The sequence below is a fragment of the Tursiops truncatus genome, chromosome 11 (assembly GCF_011762595.2).
Source record: "Tursiops truncatus isolate mTurTru1 chromosome 11, mTurTru1.mat.Y, whole genome shotgun sequence".
Taxonomy (NCBI): domain Eukaryota; kingdom Metazoa; phylum Chordata; class Mammalia; order Artiodactyla; family Delphinidae; genus Tursiops; species Tursiops truncatus.
The window spans coordinates 3121686-3149114 of record NC_047044.1 but is presented as its reverse complement, the minus strand read 5'-3'; the positions used below and the strand labels follow the sequence as shown (position 1 = coordinate 3149114).

The 27429-nt window shown below is 53.8% G+C and overlaps 1 protein-coding gene across 5 annotated transcripts in view; it reads left to right on the top strand.

Annotated features, from left to right (window-relative positions):
- TBC1D22A (TBC1 domain family member 22A) overlaps positions 1-27429 on the top strand; it is a 357101-nt gene that overhangs the window by 23277 nt on the left and 306395 nt on the right. For 4 of the 5 annotated variants that reach the window (XM_073788040.1, XM_073788039.1, XM_073788038.1 and 1 more), the window contains exons 2-4: positions 6849-6905; positions 7916-8256; positions 12422-12598. In XM_073788040.1, the coding sequence (XP_073644141.1) occupies positions 6849-6905; positions 7916-8256; positions 12422-12598 (575 nt within the window). The remainder of the gene's footprint in view (positions 1-6848; positions 6906-7915; positions 8257-12421; positions 12599-27429) is intronic. The other variant, XM_073788041.1, reaches the window with a different exon arrangement.

Below are 27429 nucleotides of genomic sequence, written 5' to 3'. Positions count from 1 at the left end.
TGATATTTCCAGGGACCTCGGGATCTGCATTAGTATGACGCCTGTAGGCCTGATAAATCCTCTCCGGAAATTCAGAGGTCTTCATTTGTTCTGCTGAGCTTCTTGAGTGTTGTTCAAACTCTTTAGCTTTGGTTTCCCTTTCAGAGCCCTGCCAAAACGGGGCCTTCCTCCCTCACTGGGGTCCCCCTTGGCTCGGCTGTGGGCGCTGCCAGGTGGGCTTCAGGTGCAGAGGATCCTCCCTGTACCCAGTTAAAGAAGTCTGAGAAACCCAGCCAGCTGGTCATTTGCATTTAGTCCCCCTGTGAGATAGTGGCATAGGGGAAATAGCCATGATGTCCCGGAAGTGGCTCCTGGCCCAAACTGGGTGCCCTGTCGGGTCTTAGATGGCGATACCAGACCAAGTCCCTGTGCCCCAGAAGCTAACACAGGCTTTTCTAATTGATCCCTAGAAGGAGGGGAGGTCCTGAGCCCCAGTGTCGGGAACGGGAGGTAGTGGACGGGGTGGATATATTGGCAGAACGGCCAGAGTGGCTGGGACGCCAGCTCAGCCAGAGTAGTGGAGGTTTGAAGCCGTGTGTGCTCGTTCTCATTCCCTTCCTTATTTTCCCTGATAACAGTACCAATGCTTGCACAGAAAGGATTCCGTCATTCTTCCCTGCTTTTTTCCACAAAACAGCTACAGAGTCGCTCAAGAGCCACTTAAAACCATAGATAGCAATTGATCATCTAACCATTAAAAGGATGCTTTTTTGCTTTGGCATCAACCAACTGGGATTGCAGTGCAGTTGAACAAAAACCTGATTACTGTTGTGGCAAACAATTTAAGATGATTTCTATAATTATGACTGTTATCTCTACCAGGATATACCAGAATTTTAGGAGTTCCGTATAATTTCTCGAATATATGCATTTACCCATGTGATACGATCTAAGAAGTTTATCATCACTCGTCTGACAGTGCCTCTCCTGCAATTCAACACACCACATAAGCCCAATGAGTTCAATATTCCTCTCTCTGAGACGGACAGAAAACAAGTAATTTGAGGTGTTCCAGGGACCCTCCGGAAAATCCAAAAGTTAGCCAGAGGTCAAATGAACCCCACTTAGAACTTGATTTTTGGGAAGTTTGTCAAAAATGTCAAAGCGTTTTAAACCAGTGATAATAAAAGATCTCAATGGCAAATACAGATCACTTAAACTCATTCTTTTACCAAAAGCAGTTCAATATTCTAAGAAAACTTTGTCCTCTTAGAGAACCAAATTCAGGTCTTGTACCACTTTACCTCTGAGATTTTAATTAAGTTCAATCTTATCTTAGAACTTAGTTTAGTTTCGAGTTACAGAAATCTGGAGAGACTCTTCCAGACAGACATTCCCAGAACATTATTCCTGCAGAGTTTACCCAAAACTCTCTACTTCATTTACCTCTATCTTACTTACCTAAAAGCTTCGTCACACTGTTATTTTTCTTGCTGACAAACTTTATAACGGGGATAGGGTCTTATTTGATTTCTAGTAAACCCAGGTACAATGAAAGTATTCTACTTAGTGGTGATGACTCTAAAGTCATATCTGTATCAAACCAACAGGCTTAAGCTAACCTTAACACCAGATGTTAATACTGAGTATTTCCTAGATCACGTGAACCTGAAACTCATTCTGGCCAGTTTCTTTTATATTTGAGTACTTATAAGCACCTAACTTCCTTGAAGCCAGTTAAATAGAGCTCTTCTACGGATTAATTTGGCAGTGCCACACATCTATAAAACGTGTGCAAACACAAACACAGGGACCTCATGGTTCCCATTCGAAAATTTTAGCCGTGAATCAGGTACAACCATGTAAAACCCATCAGTTACAGAAGAGGTTGGATTCAAATTGGGTTTCTGGCAAATGGGACAAATCAAGGTCACCTGTCTACTATAGCTAAACCCTTTTTACTAGTATTGATGGAAAAGACACTTCTGTTTGTTTGTAGCTTTTGGTGATTTTAGGAACCAAGTGGAACCTTTCTCCTTTTCCTCGAATGTCCCACTCTTGGACAAGGACGGGTTTTTTTTCCTGTTCCTTTCCTCCATTTAATATCAGTAAAAGTTTTAAGTATCACAAAACTGATTTGGCTGTTAGTGGAGAAACAGTACCAAACAAAATGAAACAAAAAAACCAAAAGAACAAACAAAATCCTAAATAAACCCTCAAGTTTGGTCGTGGGGTTTTACATATACCAAGGACACAGGAGACCATAAACGGCGTAATAAACACAGCAAGAGTAGCAGTACAGGGTGCACAGGGTCCCAAGAGAACCCTTTCTAAACCCCCTGTGGAGATCCTAACAGGTACTGTGGCCACACGTTGTTACAATATCATCTTCCACTCACGCATGCTTCAGAGCTGTATTCAGATCCCTTATCCAAAGTGCACCTCAGAGGACTTTCTTTGGGGATAGTTGAGACATTACTCCCTTTTCAAGACAAAACACAAAGGGCACACACAAGTGCTAGCACCCAAAGAAACCAACGAGCCGGTTCACAAATCGGGCAGGAGCCCAACAGCTCTTCCCACTCTCCGACAGGGTGCTCCACTCAAATACAAAACAAGTTCACAAATCGGGTAGGAGTCCAACAGCTCTTCCCACTCTCCGACAGGGTGCTCCACTCAAATACAAAACAAGTTCACAAATCGGGTAGGAGCCCAACAGCTCTTCCCACTCTCCGACAGGGTGCTCCACTCAAATACAAAACAAGTTCACAGATCGGGTAGGAGTCCAACAGCTCTTCCCACTCTCCGACAGGGTGCTCCACTCAAATACAAAACAAGTTCACAGATCGGGTAGGAGCCCAACAGCTCTTCCCACTCTCCGACAGGGTGCTCCACTCAAATACAAAACAAGTTCACAGATCGGGTAGGAGCCCAACAGCTCTTCCCACTCTCCGACAGGGTGCTCCACTCAAATACAAAACAAGTTCACAGATCGGGTAGGAGCCCAACAGCTCTTCCCACTCTCCGACAGGGTGCTCCACTCAAATACAAAACAAGTTCACAGATCGGGTAGGAGCCCAACAGCTCTTCCCACTCTCCGACAGGGTGCTCCACTCAAATACAAAACAAGTTCACAGATCGGGTAGGAGCCCAACAGCTCTTCCCACTCTCCGACAGGGTGCTCCACTCAAATACAAAACAAGTTCACAGATCGGGTAGGAGCCCAACAGCTCTTCCCACTCTCCGACAGGGTGCTCCACTCAAATACAAAACAAGTTCACAGATCGGGTAGGAGCCCAACAGCTCTTCCCACTCTCCGACAGGGTGCTCCACTCAAATACAAAACAAGTTCACAGATCGGGTAGGAGCCCAACAGCTCTTCCCACTCTCCGACAGGGTGCTCCACTCAAATACAAAACAAGTTCACAGATCGGGTAGGAGCCCAACAGCTCTTCCCACTCTCCGACAGGGTGCTCCACTCAAATACAAAACAAGTTCACAAATCGGGTAGGAGCCCAACAGCTCTTCCCACTCTCCGACAGGGTGCTCCACTCAAATACAAAACAAGTTCACAAATCGGTTAGGAGTCCAACAGCTCTTCCCACTCTCCGACAGGGTGCTCCACTCAAATACAAAACAAGTTCACAAATCGGGTAGGAGTCCAACAGCTCTTCCCACTCTCCGACAGGGTGCTCCACTCAAATACAAAACAAGTTCACAAATCGGGTAGGAGTCCAACAGCTCTTCCCACTCTCCGACAGGGTGCTCCACTCAAATACAAAACAAGTTCACAAATCGGGTAGGAGCCCAACAGCTCTTCCCACTCTCCGACAGGGTGCTCCACTCAAATACAAAACAAGTTCACAAATCGGTTAGGAGCCCAACAGCTCTTCCCACTCTCCGACAGGGTGCTCCACTCAAATACAAAACAAGTTCACAAATCGGGTAGGAGCCCAACAGCTCTTCCCACTCTCCGACAGGGTGCTCCACTCAAATACAAAACAAGTTCACAGATCGGGTAGGAGTCCAACAGCTCTTCCCACTCTCCGACAGGGTGCTCCACTCAAATACAAAACAAACTGGCTTAGTCCAGTGAAAAAGCCCCAAACGGAGAGGAAATAAAGTTTCTGGCTGTGCACACCGGAGCGACGTAACCCTACTGTATGGAGCCCGTCGGCCCCCAGAATGTCGATTCCTTGATCCAGCTGCCAAGCGCTGGGGTAGCCGGTGTCGTTTCAGGGAACTCTGGAGGGCAGATCCTCAGGGTGAGTGGTCCCGCCAGCTTCTAGGGCCTTACCCGGAAGTTCCCCGACTGGGGCGGCTGGCCACGAGCAGCAGGGCTCCTAGATGGCTCCCCCAAATCTGTCACCGAGTTCAAGCTCGTACTGCTCGCTGTGTGACAGGCCGATAATCGAGAGGCGAGTTGTTGGGACAGGGAATAACGACTTGATTCAGAAAGCCAGCAGACCAAGAAGATGATGGGCTCGTGCCGCAAAGACCCATCTTGCCTGACTTAGAATTCAGGCTCCTTTTATACGAAAAGGGGAGGGGGTAAAGTCAAGCATTTCCTGGTTCCCATCAGCCCCCAGAGGGGATGTGTTCATTTCTTCCTCCCTGCAGTCATTCACAGGTAGGCCTGGTCAGGAGGTTTCCTGTGAGCTAAACAAAGGTATTTTAGCTTAACGGCTCATTACCAGGGAGGCAGGGTTCCCAGAGATGGGCCACTATGTATAATTTAAGCTTATAGGCAACATCCCTTTAGCGATGAACTTGTAATAGAATACAAAGGTTCTTCCCTATGACAGTGTGAGGTGACACGTTCACAGGTGCTGGGCTTGGGAGGTGACGTTTTTGGGGCCCTTATTCTGCCCACCTCACTGCCTCAGTGACAAAGGAATCCTTTGTTTACAGAGAGGTTTTTACAAATCAGTGAGAAAAGGGTGAACAGCCCCTTAGAAAAATGGACAAAGGGTCCAAACAGGCATTTTACAACAAGAAGCAGCACAGATGAACAAAATATGTTTCAAGATCGCTCAACCTCCGCAATCATCGAGAAGGTGCAGAAGCAGCACTGAGACCCCTTTTCTCCCATCAAATAGCAATGATTCATGGTCCCTACTGTGGGCCCTTGAATAACACGGGTTTGAACTGCGTGGGTCAGCTTACAAGTGGGTGTTTTTCAGGAGTAAATACTACAGCCCTGCACCATCTGGGTGGGCTGAAGCTGTGCGCACAGAACTGCAGGTAGGAGCAACCGGAGGGCCGACTGGAGGAAACGCTCAGATTTTCGACTGTGCGGCGGGTCGGTGCCCCCACACACCGCGTTGTTCAGGGGTCAGCCGTTTATACGTGCATCCTTTATGTCCCAGGCCTTCCTTCTCTGGGACTTTATCCTTTAGAAGTTATATTTGTGTGAAAGTATTGTCCCCAGGGAAGTTTATTGCTGCTTTTATAATCACACACAATTTTAAACAAGTTAAATATCTCACGGTCAACACTGGTTAAACCAATGACCCTGTAACCATATGGTGGGACAGTGTGAAATTAGAGGGGAGATTGTCCAGGGAGGTGGTACTCATTGTTAAGATTTGTAAAAAACTTACAAAACTTGAAAATAATTATAGATTTATGGGAGTTGCAGAGAAAGGTATGGGAAAGTCCCATGTGCCCTCAGTATTATGTTTTTAAATGTGTATGAGCTGCATATATTTTTCGTGTTATCGCATAATGTATGTATAACCATAAAGTAAATAAATGTATTTAAGTAAATTGAAGAACAGTAATATGGGGAAATAGTTGTGACACATGACTAAGTAAACAAGGTAGGATTTCATTCGTTCTGTTTTAAAAAGCTAAGAAGACTTCATCTATCTACTGAGCACCTGAGTGTCTGTGTTTGTCTTTACACACACGCACCCTGCAAGGCTCTGCCTCAGTGTAACAGTGGCTGTCTGTTCCACGTGGACCGCATCAGTTAGGACTCTGAGTGCCCATGGCGTCAACAAACAGGGGCTTGTTTATTTCATGCCATGAAGTCCGAGGTCCAAGGTTGGGCTGGCAGCTCTCAAACCTGCTGGAGACCCGCGCTCTCCCCATCTCCGCCGCCAGCCCCCACCCCACTGCCCTTCTTCCAGGGAGGCTTTAGTTTTAACTCGTGTTTATTTCTCTCGGGGGCAGGATGGCTGAGACACCTCTCGGCCTCATATGTGTGTTCCGGGCCAGAAGAAGGGGAAAGCTAAGGGCCAGGGGTGTGCCAGCTAAGCGTTTCTCCTTTGTCTCTTTCTGACCGGCCCCGGGTCCCGCGGCCGCCCCTGGCTGGGCGTCGAGAGGAGGAAGGGGGGGCGTGGGTGGGGTCGCTCCACTGACGAGTGTGCCGGCAAGTTACTCTGTTTCCGTCTCTTTTCCAGATCTACTCTGATGAACACAGACTTTATAGTGAAACCATGAAGTCTTTTAGCAAAATTATATTTCTCTTCTCTGTAATTCTGTATTCCATCTTTAGACAGAATGGTACCAGAGGAGAACTTCCCAACGGGCGTTTCGTGGTCTGTGTTTTAGTCCGAGGGCAGAGGCTGTGGGGAGCCTCCCCAGCTCCCCTAGTCGATGCCCGAGGCTCTGTGCTGACGCCCTTGGGGCTGTGGGTCCCTCAGTGAGGCCCGTTCGCAGGGAGGCTGAATGCCCTGCTTGTGTGCGGGTCGTGGGCTTGCACGGTGCTATTCATTCCTTCCAGACACGCCCTCGGGACCCTGCGGTGGCCGGAGTTGCTCCCTCGGGCGTGGGTTTGAGGAGCTGGCCTTCTTCCTGAGTCAGTGGGGGGCTCCTGGGAAAGCCGAGGAGAAGCTAATTTGTTTTCCTTTCTTTCTGAATAGCATCCAGCATGTGTATGGCGCCCAGCACCCCCCATTTGATCCACTGTTACATGGCACGTAAGTGACGCCTCAGATCTCGCAAGGCTGTTCTCATCTCAGGCCAGGTTTTGGGGGGCTGTGGCGACCCCCCAGCTCCTTGGAATTCTGAGGGGGAGGAAAGTGGCCTTTCACTAAGCCAACACACATCAAGCAGTTGCTTTGTGTGAGGCGCTGCTGGCCTTGCATAGCCCATCCTCGGAGGAGGGCAGACGTGGAAGCCATGGCCCAAGGTGGGCAGCCTGTGCGGGGTCTCGGGCTGCCCGTGGGCCAGGGCGGGGCTGGCAAGTCTTTGTGAGCTTAGATCGGGAGAACACACCAAAAGCAACAACAGCAAAAGGATAAATTGGACGTCATCAAAATTAAAACCTTTTGTGCTTCAAAGGACACACCATCAAAAAAGTAGAAAACCTGCCAGAGAAATCTTTTGCAAACCACGTAGCTGATAAGGGGTAATTGACTGTCCCTGCTCTCTGCCCACCGCCTGCAGCTTGCTTGCCCGTGTCTGGGCTCCTCCAGCAGGGGCGGGTGTGGGGCAGGGGTGGCCCTGGAGGACCACACGTGTCGGATGAGCTCCCGACACTCGGTGGGGCCAGTGTTGTGTGTCGTCATGCTGTGGGCATCCTTGAAGTTGTCCCGTGTCCAGATCCACCTGCCAAGGGCCTGTGTCCCGCGAACAGTCTCTCCTGACCCCCACCGCCAGCTGCTGCCGTGGGAGGTCTGCCAAGGTGTCGGGCCGAGAGTGTTTGTGGGGCAGGGCTGGGCACTATCGCTGGGCAGTGCTGTGTGTCCTTGTGCGTTGGTCTGTGGGGCGAACGCTCAGCGTGACTCTCCCAGAAGACCTCTCCTCCTTCCCTGTCACTGCATCCTGTGAGCTCTGTCTCATTCTGGATGTCTCTGCATCGTGTCTGCTTTCTCACTCACTCTCGGCTCGCTTGTGTGCCTTTCCACCTGGGCTCTCCTCGCTGACCGGTCTTGGGTGACCACGCTCAGCCCCCGAGGCGCAAGTAAAAGCTGCCTTTGCTTTGCAGCTTGCTCAGGGCCACACCCAAGGCGCCGACCACGCCGGTGAAGGCCAAGCGAGGCAGCACCTTCCAGGAGTTTGAGCGCAACACCAGCGACGCCTGGGATGCCGGCGAGGATGACGACGAGCTCCTGGCCATGGCGGCCGAGAGCCTGAACACCGCGGTCGTCATGGAGACGGCCAACCGGGTCCTGCGCAACCACAGCCAGCGGCAGGGGTGCCACAAGCCGCCGGGGGCTCTGGGGCCCGAGCAGAAGCCAAAGCCTTCGGCGGAGCCTCCTTTGGTCCCGAGTGGTGACCTCCGGCTGGTGAAGTCTGTCAGCGAGAGCCACACGTCCTGTCCCGCAGGTGGGAGGGGAGGGCTGCAGAGCTGGGGCCCATCTCCAGAAAGCGGGGCTGGAGGCTGCTCACCGGGGTGGGGAGGGCCCCATCCTCCCATACAGCAAGGGTCCCCGCCCTGGGGCTCCTAGACCCGAGCGGCAGCGGGCCTTCTGGGCAGCAGAGGCAGCGCACTTTCTCTGGTCCTCCTGGCCGAGTGCATCTCCCCTGCAGATGGAGTGGCCGGCTGGGAGCTTTCGTGGGCTGCTTGGGGGACCCCGCCCTTGTCAGGACGCCCTGGCTGCTCCCGGGGGTGTTTCCAGGCCAGGGGCCGGGCCAGCTGCACGTTCCGGGGCTGGACCTCCCTCGGCCGCTTCTGACGATTCCCTGCAGGACACAGAGGCGTGGGCTCAGGGTCTGTAGGGGTGGGTCTCTGCTCCGCCCCTAAACTCCGCCAGGGTAAGCTCACGTCTGCATCTCGTATCCACATGCCTGGCACCGCCTTCCTCACTTCTGCTCGTCTTGTGTTGGAGGGGCTGAGATAGAAAACAGCGCAGTTGTTAAATGAGCATCTGCGACGGGTGAGACACTGTCCTCTGGGCTCGGGCTGCCCCAGGGGACAAGCTGAATGGAAGTCCTTGCCCCGTGGAGTGTCCATTCTGGCGAGGGGGACAGACAGCAGCCTACACACGATGTGTGAGGAGGCATGAGGGCTAAAAGGTGGCAGGTGCCAGGGGTCAGAACGGAGGTGGGAAGCGGTCCCCAGAGCAGGGTGGGGTCTGGGCTGTGGTCCTAAATCGGGCAGTCAGGGCACCCTCCCAGGGGAGGCAGCAGTGTTAAGGAGGTGAGGGGGGTGATTGTGGGGGTCTGGGGGCAGGGGGGCCAGCAGTGCAGCTGCACACCCTCTAATCCCTCTCCCCAGGGTCTCCTGGGGGTTAGGGTGCTCGCCCCGTGCTTACAGATAAGAAAGTGAGATCATCACCGTAGCCTAAGGTTACCTGCTGGTAGTTGCAGAATTAGGTTTCATACTTAGGTCTAGTTTTCAAAAACGCTTTCCAGAAATTAACTTCTAAAATGTTACAGTCTTCTTAGGTGTGAATTATTTCATTTGATCCGTTTTTGTATTGGAACGTGAACCATTTTTCTTTAAAATAGGGTGAACTTTGAAGTATTAGAGCTTAAATATGGAAGGACATCCAGTTAGGGCTTGCACAGGTTGATGGAACGTTCCTGTGACTCGTGACGGGCACTCTGACCACCTCCTGTGTGCCCGAGCCGGGCAGGCGTCCCCAGGCACCGAGTTCCTCCTGCTGTGGGCTCTGCAGCTGATGCTGCGACCCTGCGAGCCGCAGAGGCGGGACCACGTCCAGGTCCTCTTTGTTCTTCCTGGGTGTCCTGGGCAGTTACGGAGTTGCTGGTGATGTAACCCGAGCTGTCCTCAGGGCCTGCTGCCCATGGGGCGTGGCAGCCACGCCCGTCCCCGCACAGGGATGCGCTGCCCGGGCCGGGGCCTCTGCCTCGGGTGAGCGACCTTTGAGGTCCATTTGACTTTACTGCTCCTGTGAGCAGCGCTTTGGAATTCTGAATGTCCTGGAACGTTCCACCGCGGGGCATGGTGCAGTTAGAGTGTGGCTGTCTCTGCCAGCGTTTGTGCCACTGCCCGTCCCAATCGTGAGCCCCCACAGGGAGCAGATGTCACCCTGTGCGGTGTCCGCAGGGCCTCCCTGCTGCCGTCGGCTTTGCCCTTCAGCCCTGGGGAGATGGCGGCCTCAAAGCTCAGTGGTGGTGGAGTGTGGGCTCGTAGGCTGGCTTCCCCGGGCCTTCACTTCACCTTCTGGCTGTCTATTTCTTAATGAATGTCTGAGACATCTGTTGCCTTTGTACCTGAAGTCAGAGGCACTTTGCTTGATTTCGGGTACCACTGGGTTAATGGCAAAGCGTGTCATTGGCTGGGAAGGGCTCAGCGGGCATCGGCCAGGCGAGGGCTGTCCCCATAGCTGACCGTGACCCAGCCGCGAGCGGGTCTCGTATGGACACCAATGGGTGGCGGTTAAATCACACTCTCGGGGGCCCTGGAGGCGGGACGTTGACGTGTTTTCCACTCGCGGTGATGAGAGGCCTGGCTGTAGACTGTTTCCTTGGGGGCCGCTGCTCTTGCTTTACCTTCCAGATCCCACCAGCCCCACCTTCGAATGGGGCTCAGGGGCAAGTGGGGCCATTAGGGTCTGAATAAAGTCACACGGAGCATCTCTGCGATCGCAGATAGATAAAAGCGAGCACGTTTGCTCCGCGCTGCCGCGGGCCCCGCCCCTGCTGCGGCGCCTCCTGCAGACTCACGAGGACCACTGGGAAGAGCAGGTCCCCGGGAGGGAGGGGAGCTCTGAGTCCCGCCACCTCTGCCTTCCCCTCACCACTCCAGCCTGTCCTCGCAGAGCCCCGAAGCGGAAGGTGCTCTCAGCGCTGCGCCACGTTTGCAGGCTTTTCTGGAAGTGTAACTGGGCCAGACTCTGCCCGGAGGCCTGGGCCATCTTGGTGCCCCGCGGGCCCCCTTGGGAGCCTTGCCCGTGTGTTTGCTGTAAAGCACGGCAGCTCCCTTCTGACAGCTGCTGCCGGAGGCCAGCGTTAGCATGTTCGCTGCACGTTGTTTGCTCCTTGCCCCATTTCCCGGAGCTTAGCTTTTACTGTACTTTTTTTTTTTTAAATTAATTAATTAATTAATTTTTGCATGTTGGGTCTTCGTTTCTGTGCGAGGGCTTTCTCTAGTTGTGGCAAGCGGGGGCCACTCTTGATCGCGGTGCGCGGGCCTCTCACTGTCGCGGCCTCTTTTGTTGCGGAGCACAGGCTCCAGACGTACAGGCTCAGTAGTTGTGGCTCACAGGCCTAGTTGCTCCACGGCATGTGGGCTCTTCCCGGACCAGGGCTCGAACCCGTGTCCCCTGCATTAGCAGGCAGATTCTCAACCACTGCGCCACCAGGGAAGCCCCGTTTTTTTTTTTTTTTTTTTTTTTTTTTAAGTAAATTAATTTTTGGCTGCGTTGGGTCTTCATTGCTGCACGTGGGCTTTCTCTAGCTGCGGCGAACGGGGGCTACTCTTTGTTGCGGTGCGCGGGCTTCTCATTGTGGTGTCTTCTCTTGTTGCGGAGCACGGGCTCTAGGTGCTTGGGCTTCAGCAGTTGTAGCACGTAGGCTCAGTAGTTTTGGCTTGCAGGCTCAGTAGTTGTGGCACGCAGGCTCAGTAGTTGTGCCGCACGGGCTTAGTTGCTCTGCGGCATGTGGGACCTTCCTGGACCAGGGCTTGAACCCGTGTCCCCTGCATTGGCAGGTGGATTCTTAAATACTGCGCCACCAGGGAAGCCCTTTACTTTAAATTTCAGTTTTGGAAGATGCGATTGCTCAATGCAATCTGGGCCCGGGGGTCTACAGCCTTTCAGGGCCTCTTGCTTGTGGGTCCCGTGCTGGTCCCTGGAGGCTCTTTGTCAAGTGACCTGAGGGCCCTCTGGTCTTTCCTTTGCCTGTCCCCAGTCCCGGGTGCTGGGTGCCGCGCAGTGTCACTTCAGGCCCTCTTGTGGGTCCTTGTGGGCAGCCCTTCAGTCTGTCTCAGGTCAGTGGTGCCTGGGTGAGGGCTGGGCAAGCTTGCACTCTGGTGGCTCCTCGTCTCCACCTGCAGTGGGGGATCTAGCTTCTTCTGCTTTCTCTGGGTGACGGTCCTTGCCTGACCTCCCTCCTGGGGCTCGGGGAGACCTGGGACGTTCAGACAGTCCTCAGCACCTCCATGGGCTTCATGCTCCCTTCACGTGTGCCTTGGTGGCTTCCCTCCATGCCAGGCCCGGGTGACCCGTGCAGGCATCCTCCCCCCTGCCCTACACCAGCAGATCCTCGGGGCGCGTCACCCAGGCAGGCCCAGACTGTTGGCAGCCCTGACAGACCTGGTCTACGGTTGTGTGGTTGTCAGTGTCTTGCTTTTCGTGGGGTGTGTCTGTTTCACTGGGGAACACCCCTCCACCAGGAGGGCCGGCACGCTCCATGGGTGTGAGCTAGGTTCATTTTATCCCTCAAGAAACCAGGTCCTCGCTGCTCGGTGATGGCAGATCCACGGAGGGAGAGCAGTGAGGCATGTGTGAGGCCTCCTTAGTGGTGGGCGTGGGTGTGGGTGTGTCCGGAGCCTCACCTCTGTTCTCTCCCCCTCCCTCTGCAGGAAGCGCCAGTGATGCCGTCCCTCTGCAGAGATCCCAGTCTCTCCCGCACTCGGCGACTGTGGCACTGGGTGGGGTGCCTGAGCCCAGTACCCTCAGCAGCTCAGCCTTAAGTGAAAGAGAGGCCTCCCGGCTGGACAAGTTCAAACAGCTCCTCGCTGGCCCCAACACAGACCTCGGTGAGTCCCCTGTGGGCGAGGCCACGCCGGCTGTGCCTCGTTTCTAAAGGGGGTGCAGCTCTGAAGGCCAGTCTGCTGCCATTTAACGCACTTGCTCCCCGTGTAATTCACCTGGTGAGAGGTTGATCTGTTGTGTTTCATGCCAGTAGATCACTAAGACGAGAGCCGTTTGTCCTGAAAGTTTACTGTCGATGTGTTTATTAATGTGCTTCCTCTGCAATTCGATCAGCATTTTCTGATCTGTTTTCCTTAATGCCCAGTTGCACTCTTCTGGCTTCTTAGCACTGCCTTGGGGAGCTCTGCAGGGCCGGCCAGGTGGACATCCTTGTCCTTCATAGTGGTCGTGGGGCCGGCGATCCGGGCCGGTGACGGACGTCGTGACGGTGGCTGACTTTACACCTTCCTGCAGGGGCCCAGTGGGTCTGCGTAGAGTGTGAGCACTTCAGGGGGCAGGGGGCAAGACAGGTCTTGGGTGGAGGGGCCAGCAGGGGACAGGACAGTCACAGGCGTGGTTCTCATGGGTCATGATACCCGCTTGGACGCTCTGCAGCCAGGCTGAGGCGTGCTTGCTTTCAAGTTCTGCTGGAATTCCACTCAGATCTGTGTTCTTCTATTTATGGATCTCATCCCTGTTGAGTGCCACTCTGCACTGGGCGTTCTGCCCGATGCCGGAGCTTTCGGGAGGGTGGAGGTGGCTGTAGTCCCTCATGGTTGCGCTCCGCGGGCTGGGCGCCACGGCGGGCAGTGCCCCGCGTGGCCAGCAGGTGGCGCATGAGGCCCGCGGAGGGAGGCGGCCGCGGCCCAGGACGAGCCTGCGGAAGCCGAAGCCGCGGGCCTGGTTCGTGAGGCCGGAGGAGGGCGTCCTTGGAAAGATCCTGAAGCTCGGAAGGTGCTGCTCCAGCCCGGGTGCCGTTCTCACCGTGGGTGTTTTCTTCTTAGTTTTGTTAGTTTTTGCCTGCAGAGTCGCACGGCACAGAGATTTGGGCCGGCTGTCTTTGGTAGGTGCAGAGGGAAGATGAGCCCTTTCCCTTCCCCAGCTCGCCTCTCCCCCTTTGCCCGGTTCCAGGTGTCATCTTCCAGAGATGGTCTGCGCACATGTTGTGTTAAACTTTTGATTTCGATGTGATTTCAAATTTACGGAAAAGTTGCAAGAACAGCACGAGCGCCCCCGTACGCTCCTTGCCCAGATTCACCGGTTGTTTACGTTTTGCCCCATTGCATTCTGTGTGTGTGTGCGCTTACGTGCAGACATGCTGTTCCTGAACCGTTTGAGCCATCTGCCCCGCGAGACTTCATTATTTCCTAAGAACAAAGACACCCTCTCGATGTTGTCATGATATCGCTGTCAAAGTCAGGAAATTAAACATCCACGCGGCACTGCTCTCTAACGCACGGCCCACGTTCACATCTTGACGCTTGTCCCAGTAGCACCCATGATACCTTTCTTCCTCGTCCAGAACCCACTGCAGGATCATGCGTGGCGTTCGGTTGCCACGTCTCTCGTCTTGTTAGCTGGAGTGATGCTCCGGCCTTGCCTTGTGGTCTTGGAAGAGCGTAGGCCCTTCGGAGTGTCTTGTTTCACGTTCCCCTGGTGAGATTTGGGCCGGCTGTTTTTGGTAGGAACAGCACTTAATTGATTTGCCTTCTTGGTCGTCGTAGCAGGAGGGCAGGGTGCTGGTTTGTCCTGAGGTTGATGAAGCCAGCTCTGATCCCTGCTTCAGGGGGTGTCTGCCAGTTCTTCCCCCCAAAAAGTTACTCTTGTTCCTTTGGTGATTCAGAGGTGATGTGTAGAGAGGTACTTGGGTCTGTGTGTCGTTACATATATTTTTTTCTTTCCTCTCCATGTGAATGGTAACGCTGTTCTGCTCACCTTTTAAATTTAACCATGTATTTCCCGATAGTACTAGGGAGAGGCTGTGGCCCCTGTGTGGGGTCGGCAGTGAGCCCGTCTGTCTGCGGCCGCCACGCCGGTTATTCGCTGCCCCTCCTGAGGGGCCCTTAGGGTTTTCCTGACTTGCTCTCATTACAGACGCAAGAGCTGTTCTTCCGACAGAAGAAGAACACCTGTTCCTCACCCTGACCTGACATTCCTGGAGCATCCCTGGCCGTGGGGAGCTCGGGGAGGGAGAGCTTGGGGGCCTCGGTGCGTGGAAGTCTCATGCTCCGAGCCCGAGGGAAGGGGACCGTGCGTGAGGAGCGGAGTGCTGTGCGTGGGCAGCGAGGGCGGGGCTCCCGGGGCAGCTGCCTGCGGGGCTTCCTCTGCACGTGCCCTGGAGCGAGCCTCGTAGCCTCCAGGCCTCAGCCTGCACGTTCACCTGCAGGTACAGCGGTGGCAGCACAGGTGCCCCCCGCTTTACACCGCCTCGCTTTCACGGAAGCCCTACTCAATACCTGTTTCCCTAACGGAAGGAAACCCGGAGGGGGTTTTTGCTTTCATGAAAAAAAGTGAAAAGCAAAAATTGCGTCTTCACTTCACGCCATTTCAGCTTATGTAAGATTTCATAGAAACACTCTACTTTCGGATAGTGGGGGGAACTGTACAGATTTTGCTGATAATATTGATACATGTGAAGTTTTGGGGAGAGTGGCCAGCACTCAATAAACACTCAGAAAAGATTAATTATTTTACTTCTTCTGATTATTTTCATTTGCACTGGCCTGTTTATTCTCTACTTGATTTTTATAACATTGACATGTGGCCACTTTACAGATATTTTCTTGGTTACATTCAGCAGCTTCTAATGGTAGGTGGCAAGGAGATAGCTCGTGAAAACAAGATTGCCTGATGGGAACGGCAGTTCTGGGTCAGGTTCTGAGCCCCCAGTTAGAATCTTCTAGTGGACTTTGTCATTGGAGTAACTTCTGAAAATAAAATCGTACTTAAAAATAAAGCTTTCGGGCTTCCCTGGTGGCGCAGTGGTTGAGAGTCCGCCTGCCGATGCAGGGGACGTGGGTTCGTGCCCCGGTCTGGGAGGATCCCACGTGCTGCGGAGCGGCTGGGCCCGTGAGCCATAGCCGCTGAGCCTGCGTGTCTGGAGCCTGTGCTCCGCAACGGGAGAGGTCACAGCAGTGAGAGGCCCGCGTAATGCAAAAAAAAAAAAAAAAAAAAAATGAAGCTTTCAAGGCTTGTGGGAAAGTGAGTACATATGGATAGATTGAAAGGTTAAAAGAAAATCAGATTCTTTTGTTCGGTTGTGGGATTATGGTTTTTTTTTCTTTCTTTAGAATTCTATGTGAGTATCAACTCTAACACCAAAAAGAGAAAACCAAAGCTTTCAAAGTGAATTACTGGATTTGTATTTAGTGGCAAGAGAAAACACAGCCGGCAAATTGCCTGTTTTTATAAGGCAGTTAAGATAGCTCCGGAAGACAGTGGGATGTATTATCTTCACATTACGTGAAAGATGCAAGTGGCAAATATTTGCTAATGTTGAAGAAGAAAATCACTGACGTGAGCAGCGCCTGCCCGCAGAAGCAGTTCTACCTGCAGAATGTCGCTCCGCCCGTCAGAGCGCTGTTCTTCTTTGCTCAGTTTGTGCTCCCTTATAGGGGTGAGAGTAGCAAATAGAACTTAACAGCTCACTCTGCTCTTAGCATTGACTCAATATTTACTTGTGCAAAGGCTGCCTGCTTTGAAGCCCAAGAAAATGACACTTGGAGGCTTTCGTTGTGACCACGTGTGTCTGAACCGGCATGTGAGTTGGCCATCGGCTAAACACGTGCAGCCCAAGGCCTGCCGAGTGACCGCCTGGTGGCAGCCGGGCTCTGAGGTCGTCCGTGTGTGACACGCAGCCCTGGTGCCGGACATTCAGACACGAGCACAGAGGGAGTGAGGCCAGGTGCAAGGTCACGGTCCAGTTACCCCGTGAGTACCCGGGCTGGGCTTTAAGACGGAGAGTGTGCCGGGAGACGGCTATGGGGAGGAGAGGGTTTTTTTCGGGGCGGGGGGAGGGTGATATGGAGTTGTTCACTCAGGAAGCAAGGGTTTGAGTTCGGTGCCCCTTCAGGGCCCGGGGCTGGAGGACAGCCCTGCCTGCAAGGGGCCCTGATGGCAGGAAGGGGAGGCAGTGCAGCCTGGGAGCCAGTGTGATAGGTGACTCAGCCTCCTGTCTCATCAGCCATCACGGGGGAGTTGGGACTCCCCTGCAGGGTCCTTGTGACGTCGGAGGTGGTTGACGTCAGGTGCCCACGTAGTTCTTCATTCGGCCAGTGTTTGTAGAGCACCTGCTGTTGCTGTAGGTGCTGGGGGTGTACCAGGAACAGACCCCAGGGTCCCTGCGCTCAGGAGCTGACGTTGAGTGTCGGGGACAGACAGACAGACAGATGCACGCAGTCAGCACTCCAGGAACCGGCCGAAGGTAGTAGGCGCAGTGGAGAGAAAAACAGAGGTGTGGGGTAAAGGCTGGAGCTTCCCAGGGAGGGGCCAGGGGTGCAGAGGTCTTGCCCTGGGATGGAGCTTCGGGGATGGACAGGGCCTGGTAGGGGAGGGGAGGGGAGGGGAGGGGAGGAGGGAGGCCGGCAGGGCAGCGAGGGGCAGGTCTGGAGGGCTGAGAAGGCCAGGAGGAGGCCCCCAGCTTTCTCTCTGTGCAAAGCCTCTGGCAGGGCTGGAACCAGGGGAGCGGAAAAAGGCCACGCAGCAGTGGGGAGGTGCAGGGTTGTGGGGACGGGGAGGAAATTAGGGGGGTCGACTGGGGGAGGGGAAGCTGGTGGCCCAGGGAGAAGGGGCCACCAGGACTGTGTCAGCTGGAGCCCAGGGGCTGCGGGCGTAGGGGGACAGCTGATGGACACAAAACCGGGGCACGCCCAAGAAGGGTGTTTTTTCACCAGGTGGCAGAATCAGGTACTGGTGAAACAGAGCCAGGGGAGGCAGTGTATCCAAATAACTGCACACTTGCTGTGTTTCGGGTCCTCACTCTGTGTGGGGCACTGTGCTTCCTGTGTGTTGACATGCGTGTGCACCGCCCCCCAACCCAGACACACCCGGAGCCTGCCCCCGGTAGCAGCCGGCTCCTGATCGCAGCTGGGGAGGTTGAGCCCTGGTGCAGGGGCGACCCTGTGGCCCTGTGGCGAGGGCAGGGCCGATGCCGGCCGGGTCCTCGTTCCTCTGCTGAGGGCCTTGCTGGAGGACCGGGAGTGGACGGCAGACGGCGTGGCCTGGCTGTGGTGGCAGGGCTGCCGGTACCCCTGTTCCCGAAGGTCCGGGTGGTGGCCCGCCGGTGCCCAGCGTCAGCCGTAGGACCAGGCGCAGCCCCACAGCCTCGCTGCTGTGTCCCAGCCAGGGACAGTGGAGGCTGCGAGTGTGTGTGCCCATGCGGGCTTGTCCTGCTGCCTTGTGAAAGGGGAGGGTGGTCCCAGAGGGGCAACAGGATGTGGAAGGGACAAGGTGGCAGCTCCGCTAACTCAGCCTTGGGGAGGACTCCCGCCGGGATGGCCACCCCGGGGACCCCTGGCAGCTGCCCAAGCGCAGAGACTCCAGGGGAGAGGAGTCGAGGTCTCCTCGCGTGCGGTGTTCGCGCTCCCCCGCCGCGGTGCGCTTTGGACCCGCTGGCTGAGCCGCGCGCTCGCATCCCGATTCTCAGCGGAGTGTGGGCAGCATTTGGTTCTTTGCCCTGCTGGTGCCAGTTCAGCTGGACACGCTTCCTCAGATTCCCCCGGGCCCTGCCGCCAGCCGAGCTTCTGAAAGGTAATTGGAGTGTAAGAGGCGGGGCTCCAGGGAGCCCGGCAGGGAGCCTCTGCAGCCTGGTTTTATCTCAGCTGTGAGGTTTGGGGAGAAAGTACTTTTTAGTGAAACAAACAGAGAAGGTTTAAAAGAGGGTTAATGAATTCACCACGCTGCCCGAGTCCTGCAGTCCCCGCCTGCAGCTCAGGACCAGAACCCTGGTGCACATAGTAGGGCCTGGCACGCAGTAGGCGCACATGCAGCAGCGGGAGGAGCGAGCACATCTCAGGCTGAGCCGAGGCAGCGTTCGGCCGGTGCCTTTTCCTTGGTTACTGCGTCTCGTGGGGCTGTGGGCTGGCTGAGCCTCTCCTGTCAGGCAAGCACCGCCGAGGCCGATTCTGACTGAGCAGAGTGCGTGCGGGCTCCAGTTGGGGTGGGGGGGGCCTCTGTGAGGGGACAGGGAGGCCAGAGCCCAGGGTCCAGGCTCTTCTCCCCCACCTTTCTTTCCCGCTTCTCCTGGATTGCCCCCCAGCTTTGGTTCTCCCTGGTCGCATCTTCTCTGACGTCAGGAGGAACACTGGCAAAGCAGCTTTCGTTAAGAATGTACACAAGGAGTTCGTTTTTGAAAAAGTTCATCTGCCTTGAAAGGCAGATTCTAGGTTGGACGTGTCACCTTAGTTGACTTCCCAAGGCCCTCACTCCCCCCCCCGAACCTGTCACCGTTCGTGCCCCCATCTCTGCACAGCGGTGCCCCCTCTGGTGACCCGGGCCCAGCCCCCCGCCGTCTTCTCCTCCCTCCTCCCCACTCCCACCTCTGGGCTGTCACCAGGTCTCCTGCGCTCAGCACCTCCAGCCCACCGCCTGGTCCCTGCCACTGCCTCTCGCCTAATGGTGACAGCCCATCCCCGCCGTCCCCCGCGCACCTATGTCCGGCATCGTGCTCGGCACAGCTGTCAGCAGTCCTTTGGAAATGAGATCCGGATCAGGTACCATCAGAGCCATCTGGCGGCTCCTTCTCACTCAGAGAGTCAGCCGTCGGCCTGGTGACGCCTGAGAGGCCCGGCCTCCCACGACCTGCCTGTTCCCCTCCCATCGTCCCCTCACTCAGTTCTGCGGTCGCCGGGACGCAGCGGCACGTCCGTGCCTGGGCCTGTGCTCTGCCGTCCCTCTGCCTCGGCTTCCTGCGTGACTCACTTCCTCCAGGCCTCTGCTCGAACAGACCCTCATCATCAGGATCTCCCATCATGCCCCCCACCCCCGAACGCCTCCACACCTTCACTCCCTCTCATCCTGCCGTGTTTTCCTCGGATCACCCGTTGCCCTCTGCCCCCGACCCCCGGAGGGAGACCTCGGTCTCTTTCTAGGGGTTGGTGGTGCCGGGCGTGCGAGCTCAGGGCAGGCACGGGTTGCTGAGCACCAGTGAGACGTTTCCCCCCTTACTTGGGTGGGCGCAGTCCTCCCAGTCTGGCTTCATTTTCTTTCTGTGAAAATAATCACTAGGTAAGTAATTATTCCTGACGTTCAAATACAGCTCAACTGCGGCAGCATCCTCCCTGCAGCCAGGCCCGTTGCACATGTGCGGACCCCGTGCTGCGCCGTCCCCGTGTCACTGACGCCCTGCTTCCCCCCAGAGCCTCTGCCCGGCCCACGGGGGGCTGATCGCCCGAGTCCCGCCACGGAGGAGGGGACTCCGCACGGCTCCTCCCTCTGTGTCGCTCTCGCTGTAGGGTTTCCGCAATGATAGTTCACGGAATGTTATTGAAAGTGAGAGACGTGGAAAAAATAAAAGCCACAAAGTGCAACTGCCGCTGTGTGCGCTGGCTAAATAATGGCTGTTTTCTCCTCTCCTCTCATTACCTGTAATCGGCTCTCACCAGCCCTTCAGAGCCCCGCAGAAGGGGCTCCCCGAGCTTGCTTTGTCTTCTGGGCTCAGGACGGGAGTGTGAGAGCTGCAGAAGACGCGCCGGTCCTGACTTCATTGCATGGCCACTGCAGTATCCTCATTGTCTGGGTGGCATTCGCACTACTAGGTGTGGCATTTGAGCTACGTGTAGTTATCACTCGGCTTAGAATAAACCAAAGTGAATATGATTTGGTGAAAGTTAAGCATTTCATTTAAAATCTCTGGTAGAGCAGATCTTCAGTTTAATTAGGAAACCTTTCAGGGGTCTTTCAGGTAACTTTCTCATGGACGATGATTTCCTGCGTATAATCTTAAAAGCAAATATTAAAAAAAAGTTTGTACATCTACTGTACAGTTTTAAAGGAGCAGTTTGAGAAATCAATCCATTACACGTTTGTCTTTTTTTCTCTAATGATTTCCTTTGTAGATCAGGACATGAAGTAACCAGTTGAATACTCATGAGACCGTGGTGTCTGTTTTTTTGTCTGAGGGATGAGAGCGGAAAAGTGGGCAGAGTGTGTGGGAGTCTGCTCCCTGCCCTGCAGCCCTTTGTGCTCATGACTCAGCTCTCAGGGTTGTGTCCATCTCACCACTGGACTGTGAGTTCCTCGTGGGCCGTGCTGTGAGCCACTGGTCTTCGTGTCCAGTGATGGGGGCCAGTGACGGCGCTTGCTCAGGAAGTGCTGCTGGGGTCCATTGGCCTGCTCTCTCCTGCCCCACGGCCCCCTCAGTGCTCTTGGCCTCTGTGGTTCACCAGCTGAGGAGGGGGATTGGTTAGGATTCGTTTTGGCTGAAGGTATCAGAAAACCAGACTCAGGGGCCTTTAGACAAATAGGGGTTTATTTTTCTCAGCAGGATGTCTGGAGGTAGGGAGCTGTGGGCATTGATTTCATCAGGGATCTAAGCTCGTGGCCACAAGGTGGCGGTCATTGTCCTGTGTCAAAGCAAAGGGCAGTCACCATGGCATCTGTAGTCTTATCAGAAAAGCAGTTTGACCAGAGCTGGGTCATGTGCCCCCTGCCCGGTTCCCGCCCCCCGAGCTGCAAGGGGTGCTGAGAAGGATCTCGTGGGCTCGGCTGTTGGCACTTTGGAATTGGGGTTCCGGTTACAGGGAAGAGGGAGGGGATGGATGTTGGGTGGACAGCCAGCTGTGTTTGCCACTCAGATAGGCACGTGTAAATCTGTCACCCCACCAGGTTTCTGGTTCCTTGAGGTAGGGACTGTCTTTCTTGTATTGTAGCACTTAACCCATGGCTGGTGTCTAGCACTGCCCCGACCACACAGTGGAGACCCAGAAATTGTTTGAATTGTGTTGAACTGTATACACAGTCTTGGGTGTGGAGGGAACGAGTGAATGAACTTTGAATTTTCATAGTCAAAGACACAGTATTTAGAATGAGCCCTCCTGTGTCCTGGTTTTGCCCCCAAATGTAGCTCAGATTCCAAAGGACCACAAACCAACACATAGCCAGGTGTCTGGTCCTGGAAACTGCAAAGAAAATAATGCTTTTAAATTAATTAATTAATCAATGCACAGATCCTATCTTGTGCATTCTGGAAATGCACATCCTGTAAAGTTGCCAGATGAAGCTAGAAAGAAGAGGGTTTTCTGAAGAAGGGAAGTTGGAAGAGATGGTGAGCAATTGGAATTCCCTGTAGGTGTGGAAGGATGCGGGCAACACAGCAGCAGGATTTTGACTTCTTTAGAATCAAGTCAAGGGCTCTGGGATGGTGGTAGTGGTGACCTTGGTGGTAGTGATGGTGATGGTGATGGTGGTGGTGATGATGGTGATGGTGGTGATGATGGTGGTGATGTTGGTGATGGTGGTGGTGGTGTAGTGGTGGTGATGGTGGTAGTGGTGACCTTGGTGGTAGTGATGGTGATGGTAATGGTGGTGGTGGTGATGGTGGTGGTGATGTTGGTGATGGTGATGTTGGTGATGGTGTAGTGGTGGTGATGGCGGTGGTGGTGATGGCGGTGGTGGTGATGATGGTGGTGATGTTGATGGTGATGTTGGTGATGGTGGTAGTGGTGTAGTGGTGGTGATGGTGGTGGTGGTGATGGTGGTGGTGGTGGTAGTGGTGGTGATGGTGGTGATGGTGGTGGTAGTGGTGGTGATGGTGGTGATGGTGGTGGTGGTGATGGTGGTGATGATGGTTATGGTGGTGATGATGATGGTGATGGTGGTAGTGGTGGTGGTGGTGATGGTGATGTTGGTGATGGTGGTGGTGATGGTGATGTTGGTGATGGTGGTGGTGATGGTGATGTTGGTGATGGTGGTGATGTTGGTGATGATGGTGGTGGTGGTAGTGGTGGTGTTGGTGGTGATGTTGGTGATGGTGGCTGGCTTTGACCGAGAGCTTACTCTGTGTCAGGTACATGGAAGTATGTGGAATCCCTGAGAAGGAGCTCAAAGAGGCCGGGGCACACTGGCTGTCCACTTCAACTTTACCCTCCTGGGTTCCTGTCATGTGTGTTTTCCAGACAGAGGCCCTACTCACTCTGGTGCTTCTTCCTGGGGTGGTTTGGTTGCCCATCTTCCTAGGAAAATCCCAGGAGCCAGAGTCAGCTGTGCTCCCTTGTTTGGTTACTCTTTTTTTTTTTTTTTTTTGTGGTACGCGGGCCTCTCACTGCCATGGCCTCTCCCATTGCGGAGCACAGGCTCCGGACGCGCGGGCTCAGCGGCCATGGCTCACGGGCCTAGCTGCTCTGCGGCACGTGGGATCTTCCCGGACCGGGGCACGAACCTGTGACCCCTGCATCGGCAGGCGGACTCTCAACCGCTGCGCCACCAGGGAAGCCCTGGTTACTTTCTTGTGCCGTCTATCTGGTTCACGCTTACAGGTAGGAAGGGAAGTTGCACGTGTTAAAGATGAGAAGCAAGAAAGTGGAGAAGAAAGAGGTCGAGTGCCGTTTTGACTTTGTCACTCCCAGGCCCTCTGTGACCCTCAAAGGGCCTGAGTTATCCCTTCCCAGGAGGGAAACACAGCAGTCACATGTGCAGGGGTGGTGGGGCAGGAGAGGCCAGATGTGGGGCCCCGTGTTTGCACGTCCTGGACCCCCGCTCTTGAACTGCCCTGAGGATGGGGCCCCTGACTGTGGCAGGTCAGGAGACTGTAAGCTGAGTCACGCGACAGGAGTGGATGTGTGCGACACGCTCAGGGGCCGCGCGGAGAAGCAGGGGGCAGGGATGCCTGGACAGGGCCTAGTCCTGGTCCACGCTGTGCTCCAGTGACGATCGGTGGTTTGCTGTTCACTTGACGGGCCCAGGGGCTGCGGTCGCCTGCTCAGCTCGACACTGCACTCATTTGAAAGCTTCACTCTGCAGGCCCACGAGTCTGTGGGGTGCAGGTGCTCACGGACGCCGTCTGAAATGGCCGGTCACCTGGCTGCAGGGTGTGCCGGTGGTTGTGGACCTCTGAGCCCGTGCCAAGGATCCTGCCCTGCGTGGCGCCGAGGCCCACGGGCTGCTTCTCCCTGAGTGGGTTTCTAGTTTCAGCATAGAAAGCGAGGAAGTGCATTATTGGTGTGGTAATGCTGGAACAGAATACCGTGGGCTGGGCGGCTACAGCTGACATTTATTTCTCGTGGTTCTGGAGGCTGAGAAGTTCAGGGTCAAGGCACCGACGGCAGATTCTGTACCTGGTGAGGTTCATAGATGGCGCCTTCTTACTGTGCTCCAGCGGCCGAAGGGGCGAGGGCGCTCCCTGAGCCTCTTTATCAGGGCACTAATCCCATCCAGGGGGACCCCACCTTGTGATCTAAGCACGTCCTACAGCCCCCACCTCTGAACCGTCACCCTGGGAGTCGGGATTTAACATAGGCCCTTTGGGGACACAGACAGTCTACGGCAGCTTTCCTGCTCGACGAGACGCAGCACTGTGTGGTCACCGCACAGCACCAGCCTGCCCTTGTCAGGGAGGAAGGCCTCTGTTTGTGAAGGTCTTCCCCACAGGTTTCCTCACGGGTTCTGTGCTGCCCTAAGCGATCAGCAGAGCGGCCCCATTTTGCAGATGAGGAAACTGAGACTCAGAGGAGGAGGAGGGCCTGCCTGAGGGTAAGCCCACAGGCAGCAGCAGCCCGGGGCTCCCTGCACGTCCTCTGCACTCACTGTACCAGGACACGCAGTCCAGTTTTAGAGATTTGGTGCAGGGTTAGATCGCACGTGACCAAAATGAGAAAAAGGGAGAAATTCCTGATGAATAGAAGTGCAGGGCGTGGGAGATGAGAAGTCACTTGGGTTGGCCTCACAATCGGGTAGGACACAGGAAGGAAGTTAGAGAAACAAGGCAGCGCTGGGTTTTGTGTCAGGAAGTGAAGAAAATCATCTTTATCCTGAATTTGCCATGAGGAGTGAGGCGCTGCCGAGCAAGGCTTTGGTTTTGGTTTTGAGCCAGGTCTTGAGATACTAATACAAACTGAGGCTTTCTGGTGAAATCTTAGACTGTACTCAAATTGGTCCTAAAGGGAAAAGGTTCAGGCTTGCTTAAAGTGCTTAAAAAAATGAAATACCCTTTTTCTTAGGATAAGATAGTCTGAAAAAATTAGTTAAGGATGTCTTTTTAAATCCGTGTTTTAACCTATGTGTTGTTTTAGGTTCTAGAAGTAAGAACAACCACAATATAGAAAAGTCAGCGGCCATGATGGCCAGTCACCTTGCCCCCCATCTCTGGCCTCTTGGGGGACAGAGGAGTGTGGAAAACAAGCATGTGGGCTTTGGGGTCACATCAGGTCATGGCCACGCTTTGCCATTTACTGGCAGAGTGACCTGGGCAGTTTTTTTCCCCCAGACTTCTTTCGGCGTTAGTCTCCCCACCTGTAAAATGGGTCTAATGGTGCTTGCCTCCACCTGGCTTTGGGAAGCAGTCCCGTGAGGAGCGGTCCGTGCAGTGCAGCAGGCTCGCCCTGGCGCTGGTGCGGGTCTGCATCACTGCCTTTCCCAGTGGAGCCTACCCACCTCTCTCCACAGTGGCAGCGAGGCTGCAGACGCCACTTGTCACCCCGATCCAGTTAATATCACCTCATGCGCCTTTCCCACCTTGCTGCAGTCTTCATAATCTCATTTTTAATGGCTATATAATGTTTTGAGAATGATCTTTACTTAAAATTGTTATTAAAGTTGTGTATCTGTCTAAATCAACATTTAATTTATATGCTTAGTCAAAATCTAGACATATTTAACAGTATTCAAAATACGTACTGTAAATGCACTAACAGGAACGTTGTTCCTCGAGATTCTGCAGGAGGGGGAGTTGTGAGAGCACTTAAAGTTTGGGAACTGGTGATGTTCATTCGTATCTTTTGTTTACTAGTTTTTTTTTAATTGAAAAAGCTACATCATGCAATATTAAAAAATTCAATTGGTCGCTAAGGGTTTACATAATGACAAATAAATCTCCGTCCTCAGGCCAGTGGCTCCCCTTCTGTTTCTTACCCCCGTTCATAAGTGCCCTGTGTTTATTCAAGTGACTGTATGGATGGGTGTGTATACGTCGCCCCCCCAGCCCCCGTTCTCCGTAAAATGCAAATGGAAGCATATTAGTCTCACGGGCCTCTTTTCTCACTTTGTACACGTTGGGGAGCCTGAGAATAGGTGATACTTAGCGTAGTCATCATTTTATTCACTAGTGTCAGCCTGGCATACAAATCATCAAACTCTCAAGTAAAATATTCCTTTAAAAAAAATGGAGGTGCAATTCCTATAACATACTCTGAACCGTTTTAACCTGCACAGATCAGTGGTAGTTGGTGCACTCACAGTGTTGTGCAGTCACCTAACGTTTGTGCCCCGCCTACAATATTCTTAATGAGAACATCCTCATGACCCCGTAAAGGAAGAAATCTGCACCCCCACGTTCACTGCAGCATTGTTTGCAATTGCCAACACGTGGAAACAACCTAGGTGTCTGTCAGCGGATGAGTGGATAAGAAGATGTGGTACACACACACACGCGCGTGCGCAGCGGGATATTATTCAACCATAAAAAGAATGAAATATTGCCGTTTGCGATAACATGGATGAACCTTGAGGGCATTATGCTAAGTGAAGTAAGTCAGAGAAAGACAAATACCATATGATTTCACTTACTTGTGGAATCTAAAACAAAACCAAAAACAACGAGCTCACAGATGCGGAGAACAGGTTGGTGGTTGCCAGAGGTGGGGGGGTTAGGGGCAGGTGGAATGGGCGAAGGGGGTCAAAAGGAACAAGCTTCCCGTTGTGAAGTAATACTGTACTGCGTATTTGAAAGCTGCTAAGAGGGTAGATCTTAAAAGTTCTCATCACAAGAAAAACACATTTTGTAACTGTGTGGTGATGGTGTTAACTAGACTCAGTGAGGTGATCATTACCTTGTATACCTGAAACTACTATAATAGGCCAGTTACACCTCAATCAAAAATATTCTTGGGCTTCCCTGGTGGTGCAGTGGTTGAGAGTCCGCCTGCCGATGCAGGGGACACGGGTTCATGCGCCGGTCCGGGAGGATCCCACATGCCGTGGAGCGGCTGGGCCCGTGAGCCATGGCCGCTGAGCCTGCGCGTCCGGAGCCTGTGCTCCACAACGGGAGAGGCCACAGCAGAGAGAGGCCTGCGTACTGCAAAAAAAAAAAAAAAAAATTCTTAATGCAAAAGAATTGCCAGACGGAAACAAAGACACAGACCTACTGGAGAATGGACTTGAGGACACGGGGAGGGGGAAGGGTAAGCTGGGACGAAGTGAGAGAGTGGCATGGACATATATACACTACCAAACGTAAGGTAGATAGCTAGTGGGAAGCAGCTGCATAGCACAGGGAGATCAGCTCAGTGCTTTGTGACGACCCAGAGGGGTGGGATAGGAAGGGTGGGAGGGCGGGAGACGCAAGAGGGAGGGGATATGGGGACATATGTATATGGATAACTGATTCACTTTGTTATAAAGTAGAGACTAACACACCATTGTAAAGCAATCATACTCCAATAAAAAAAAATTGTCGGAAATGTAGTCATCAGGAGGTTTTGTTTGTTTGTTTGTTTGTTTTTTGGTGTAACAGCAGTTACACAATAGGGGATTTTTTATGCATATAATCAACTGAAGAGGTAGGTCTTCCCTTCACTCTTTGGGTTGCCCCTCTTCAGGTGTGCCCTGTGGTTCGACGTTATTCAATTACAGATTAAATCACCTCCCAGAAAATATGATGCATCATATCGTGTGTGTGTGTGTGTGTGTGTGTGTGTGTGTGTGTGTGTGTGCGCGCGCGCACGCGCGCACAGCAGGACCTTGGGAA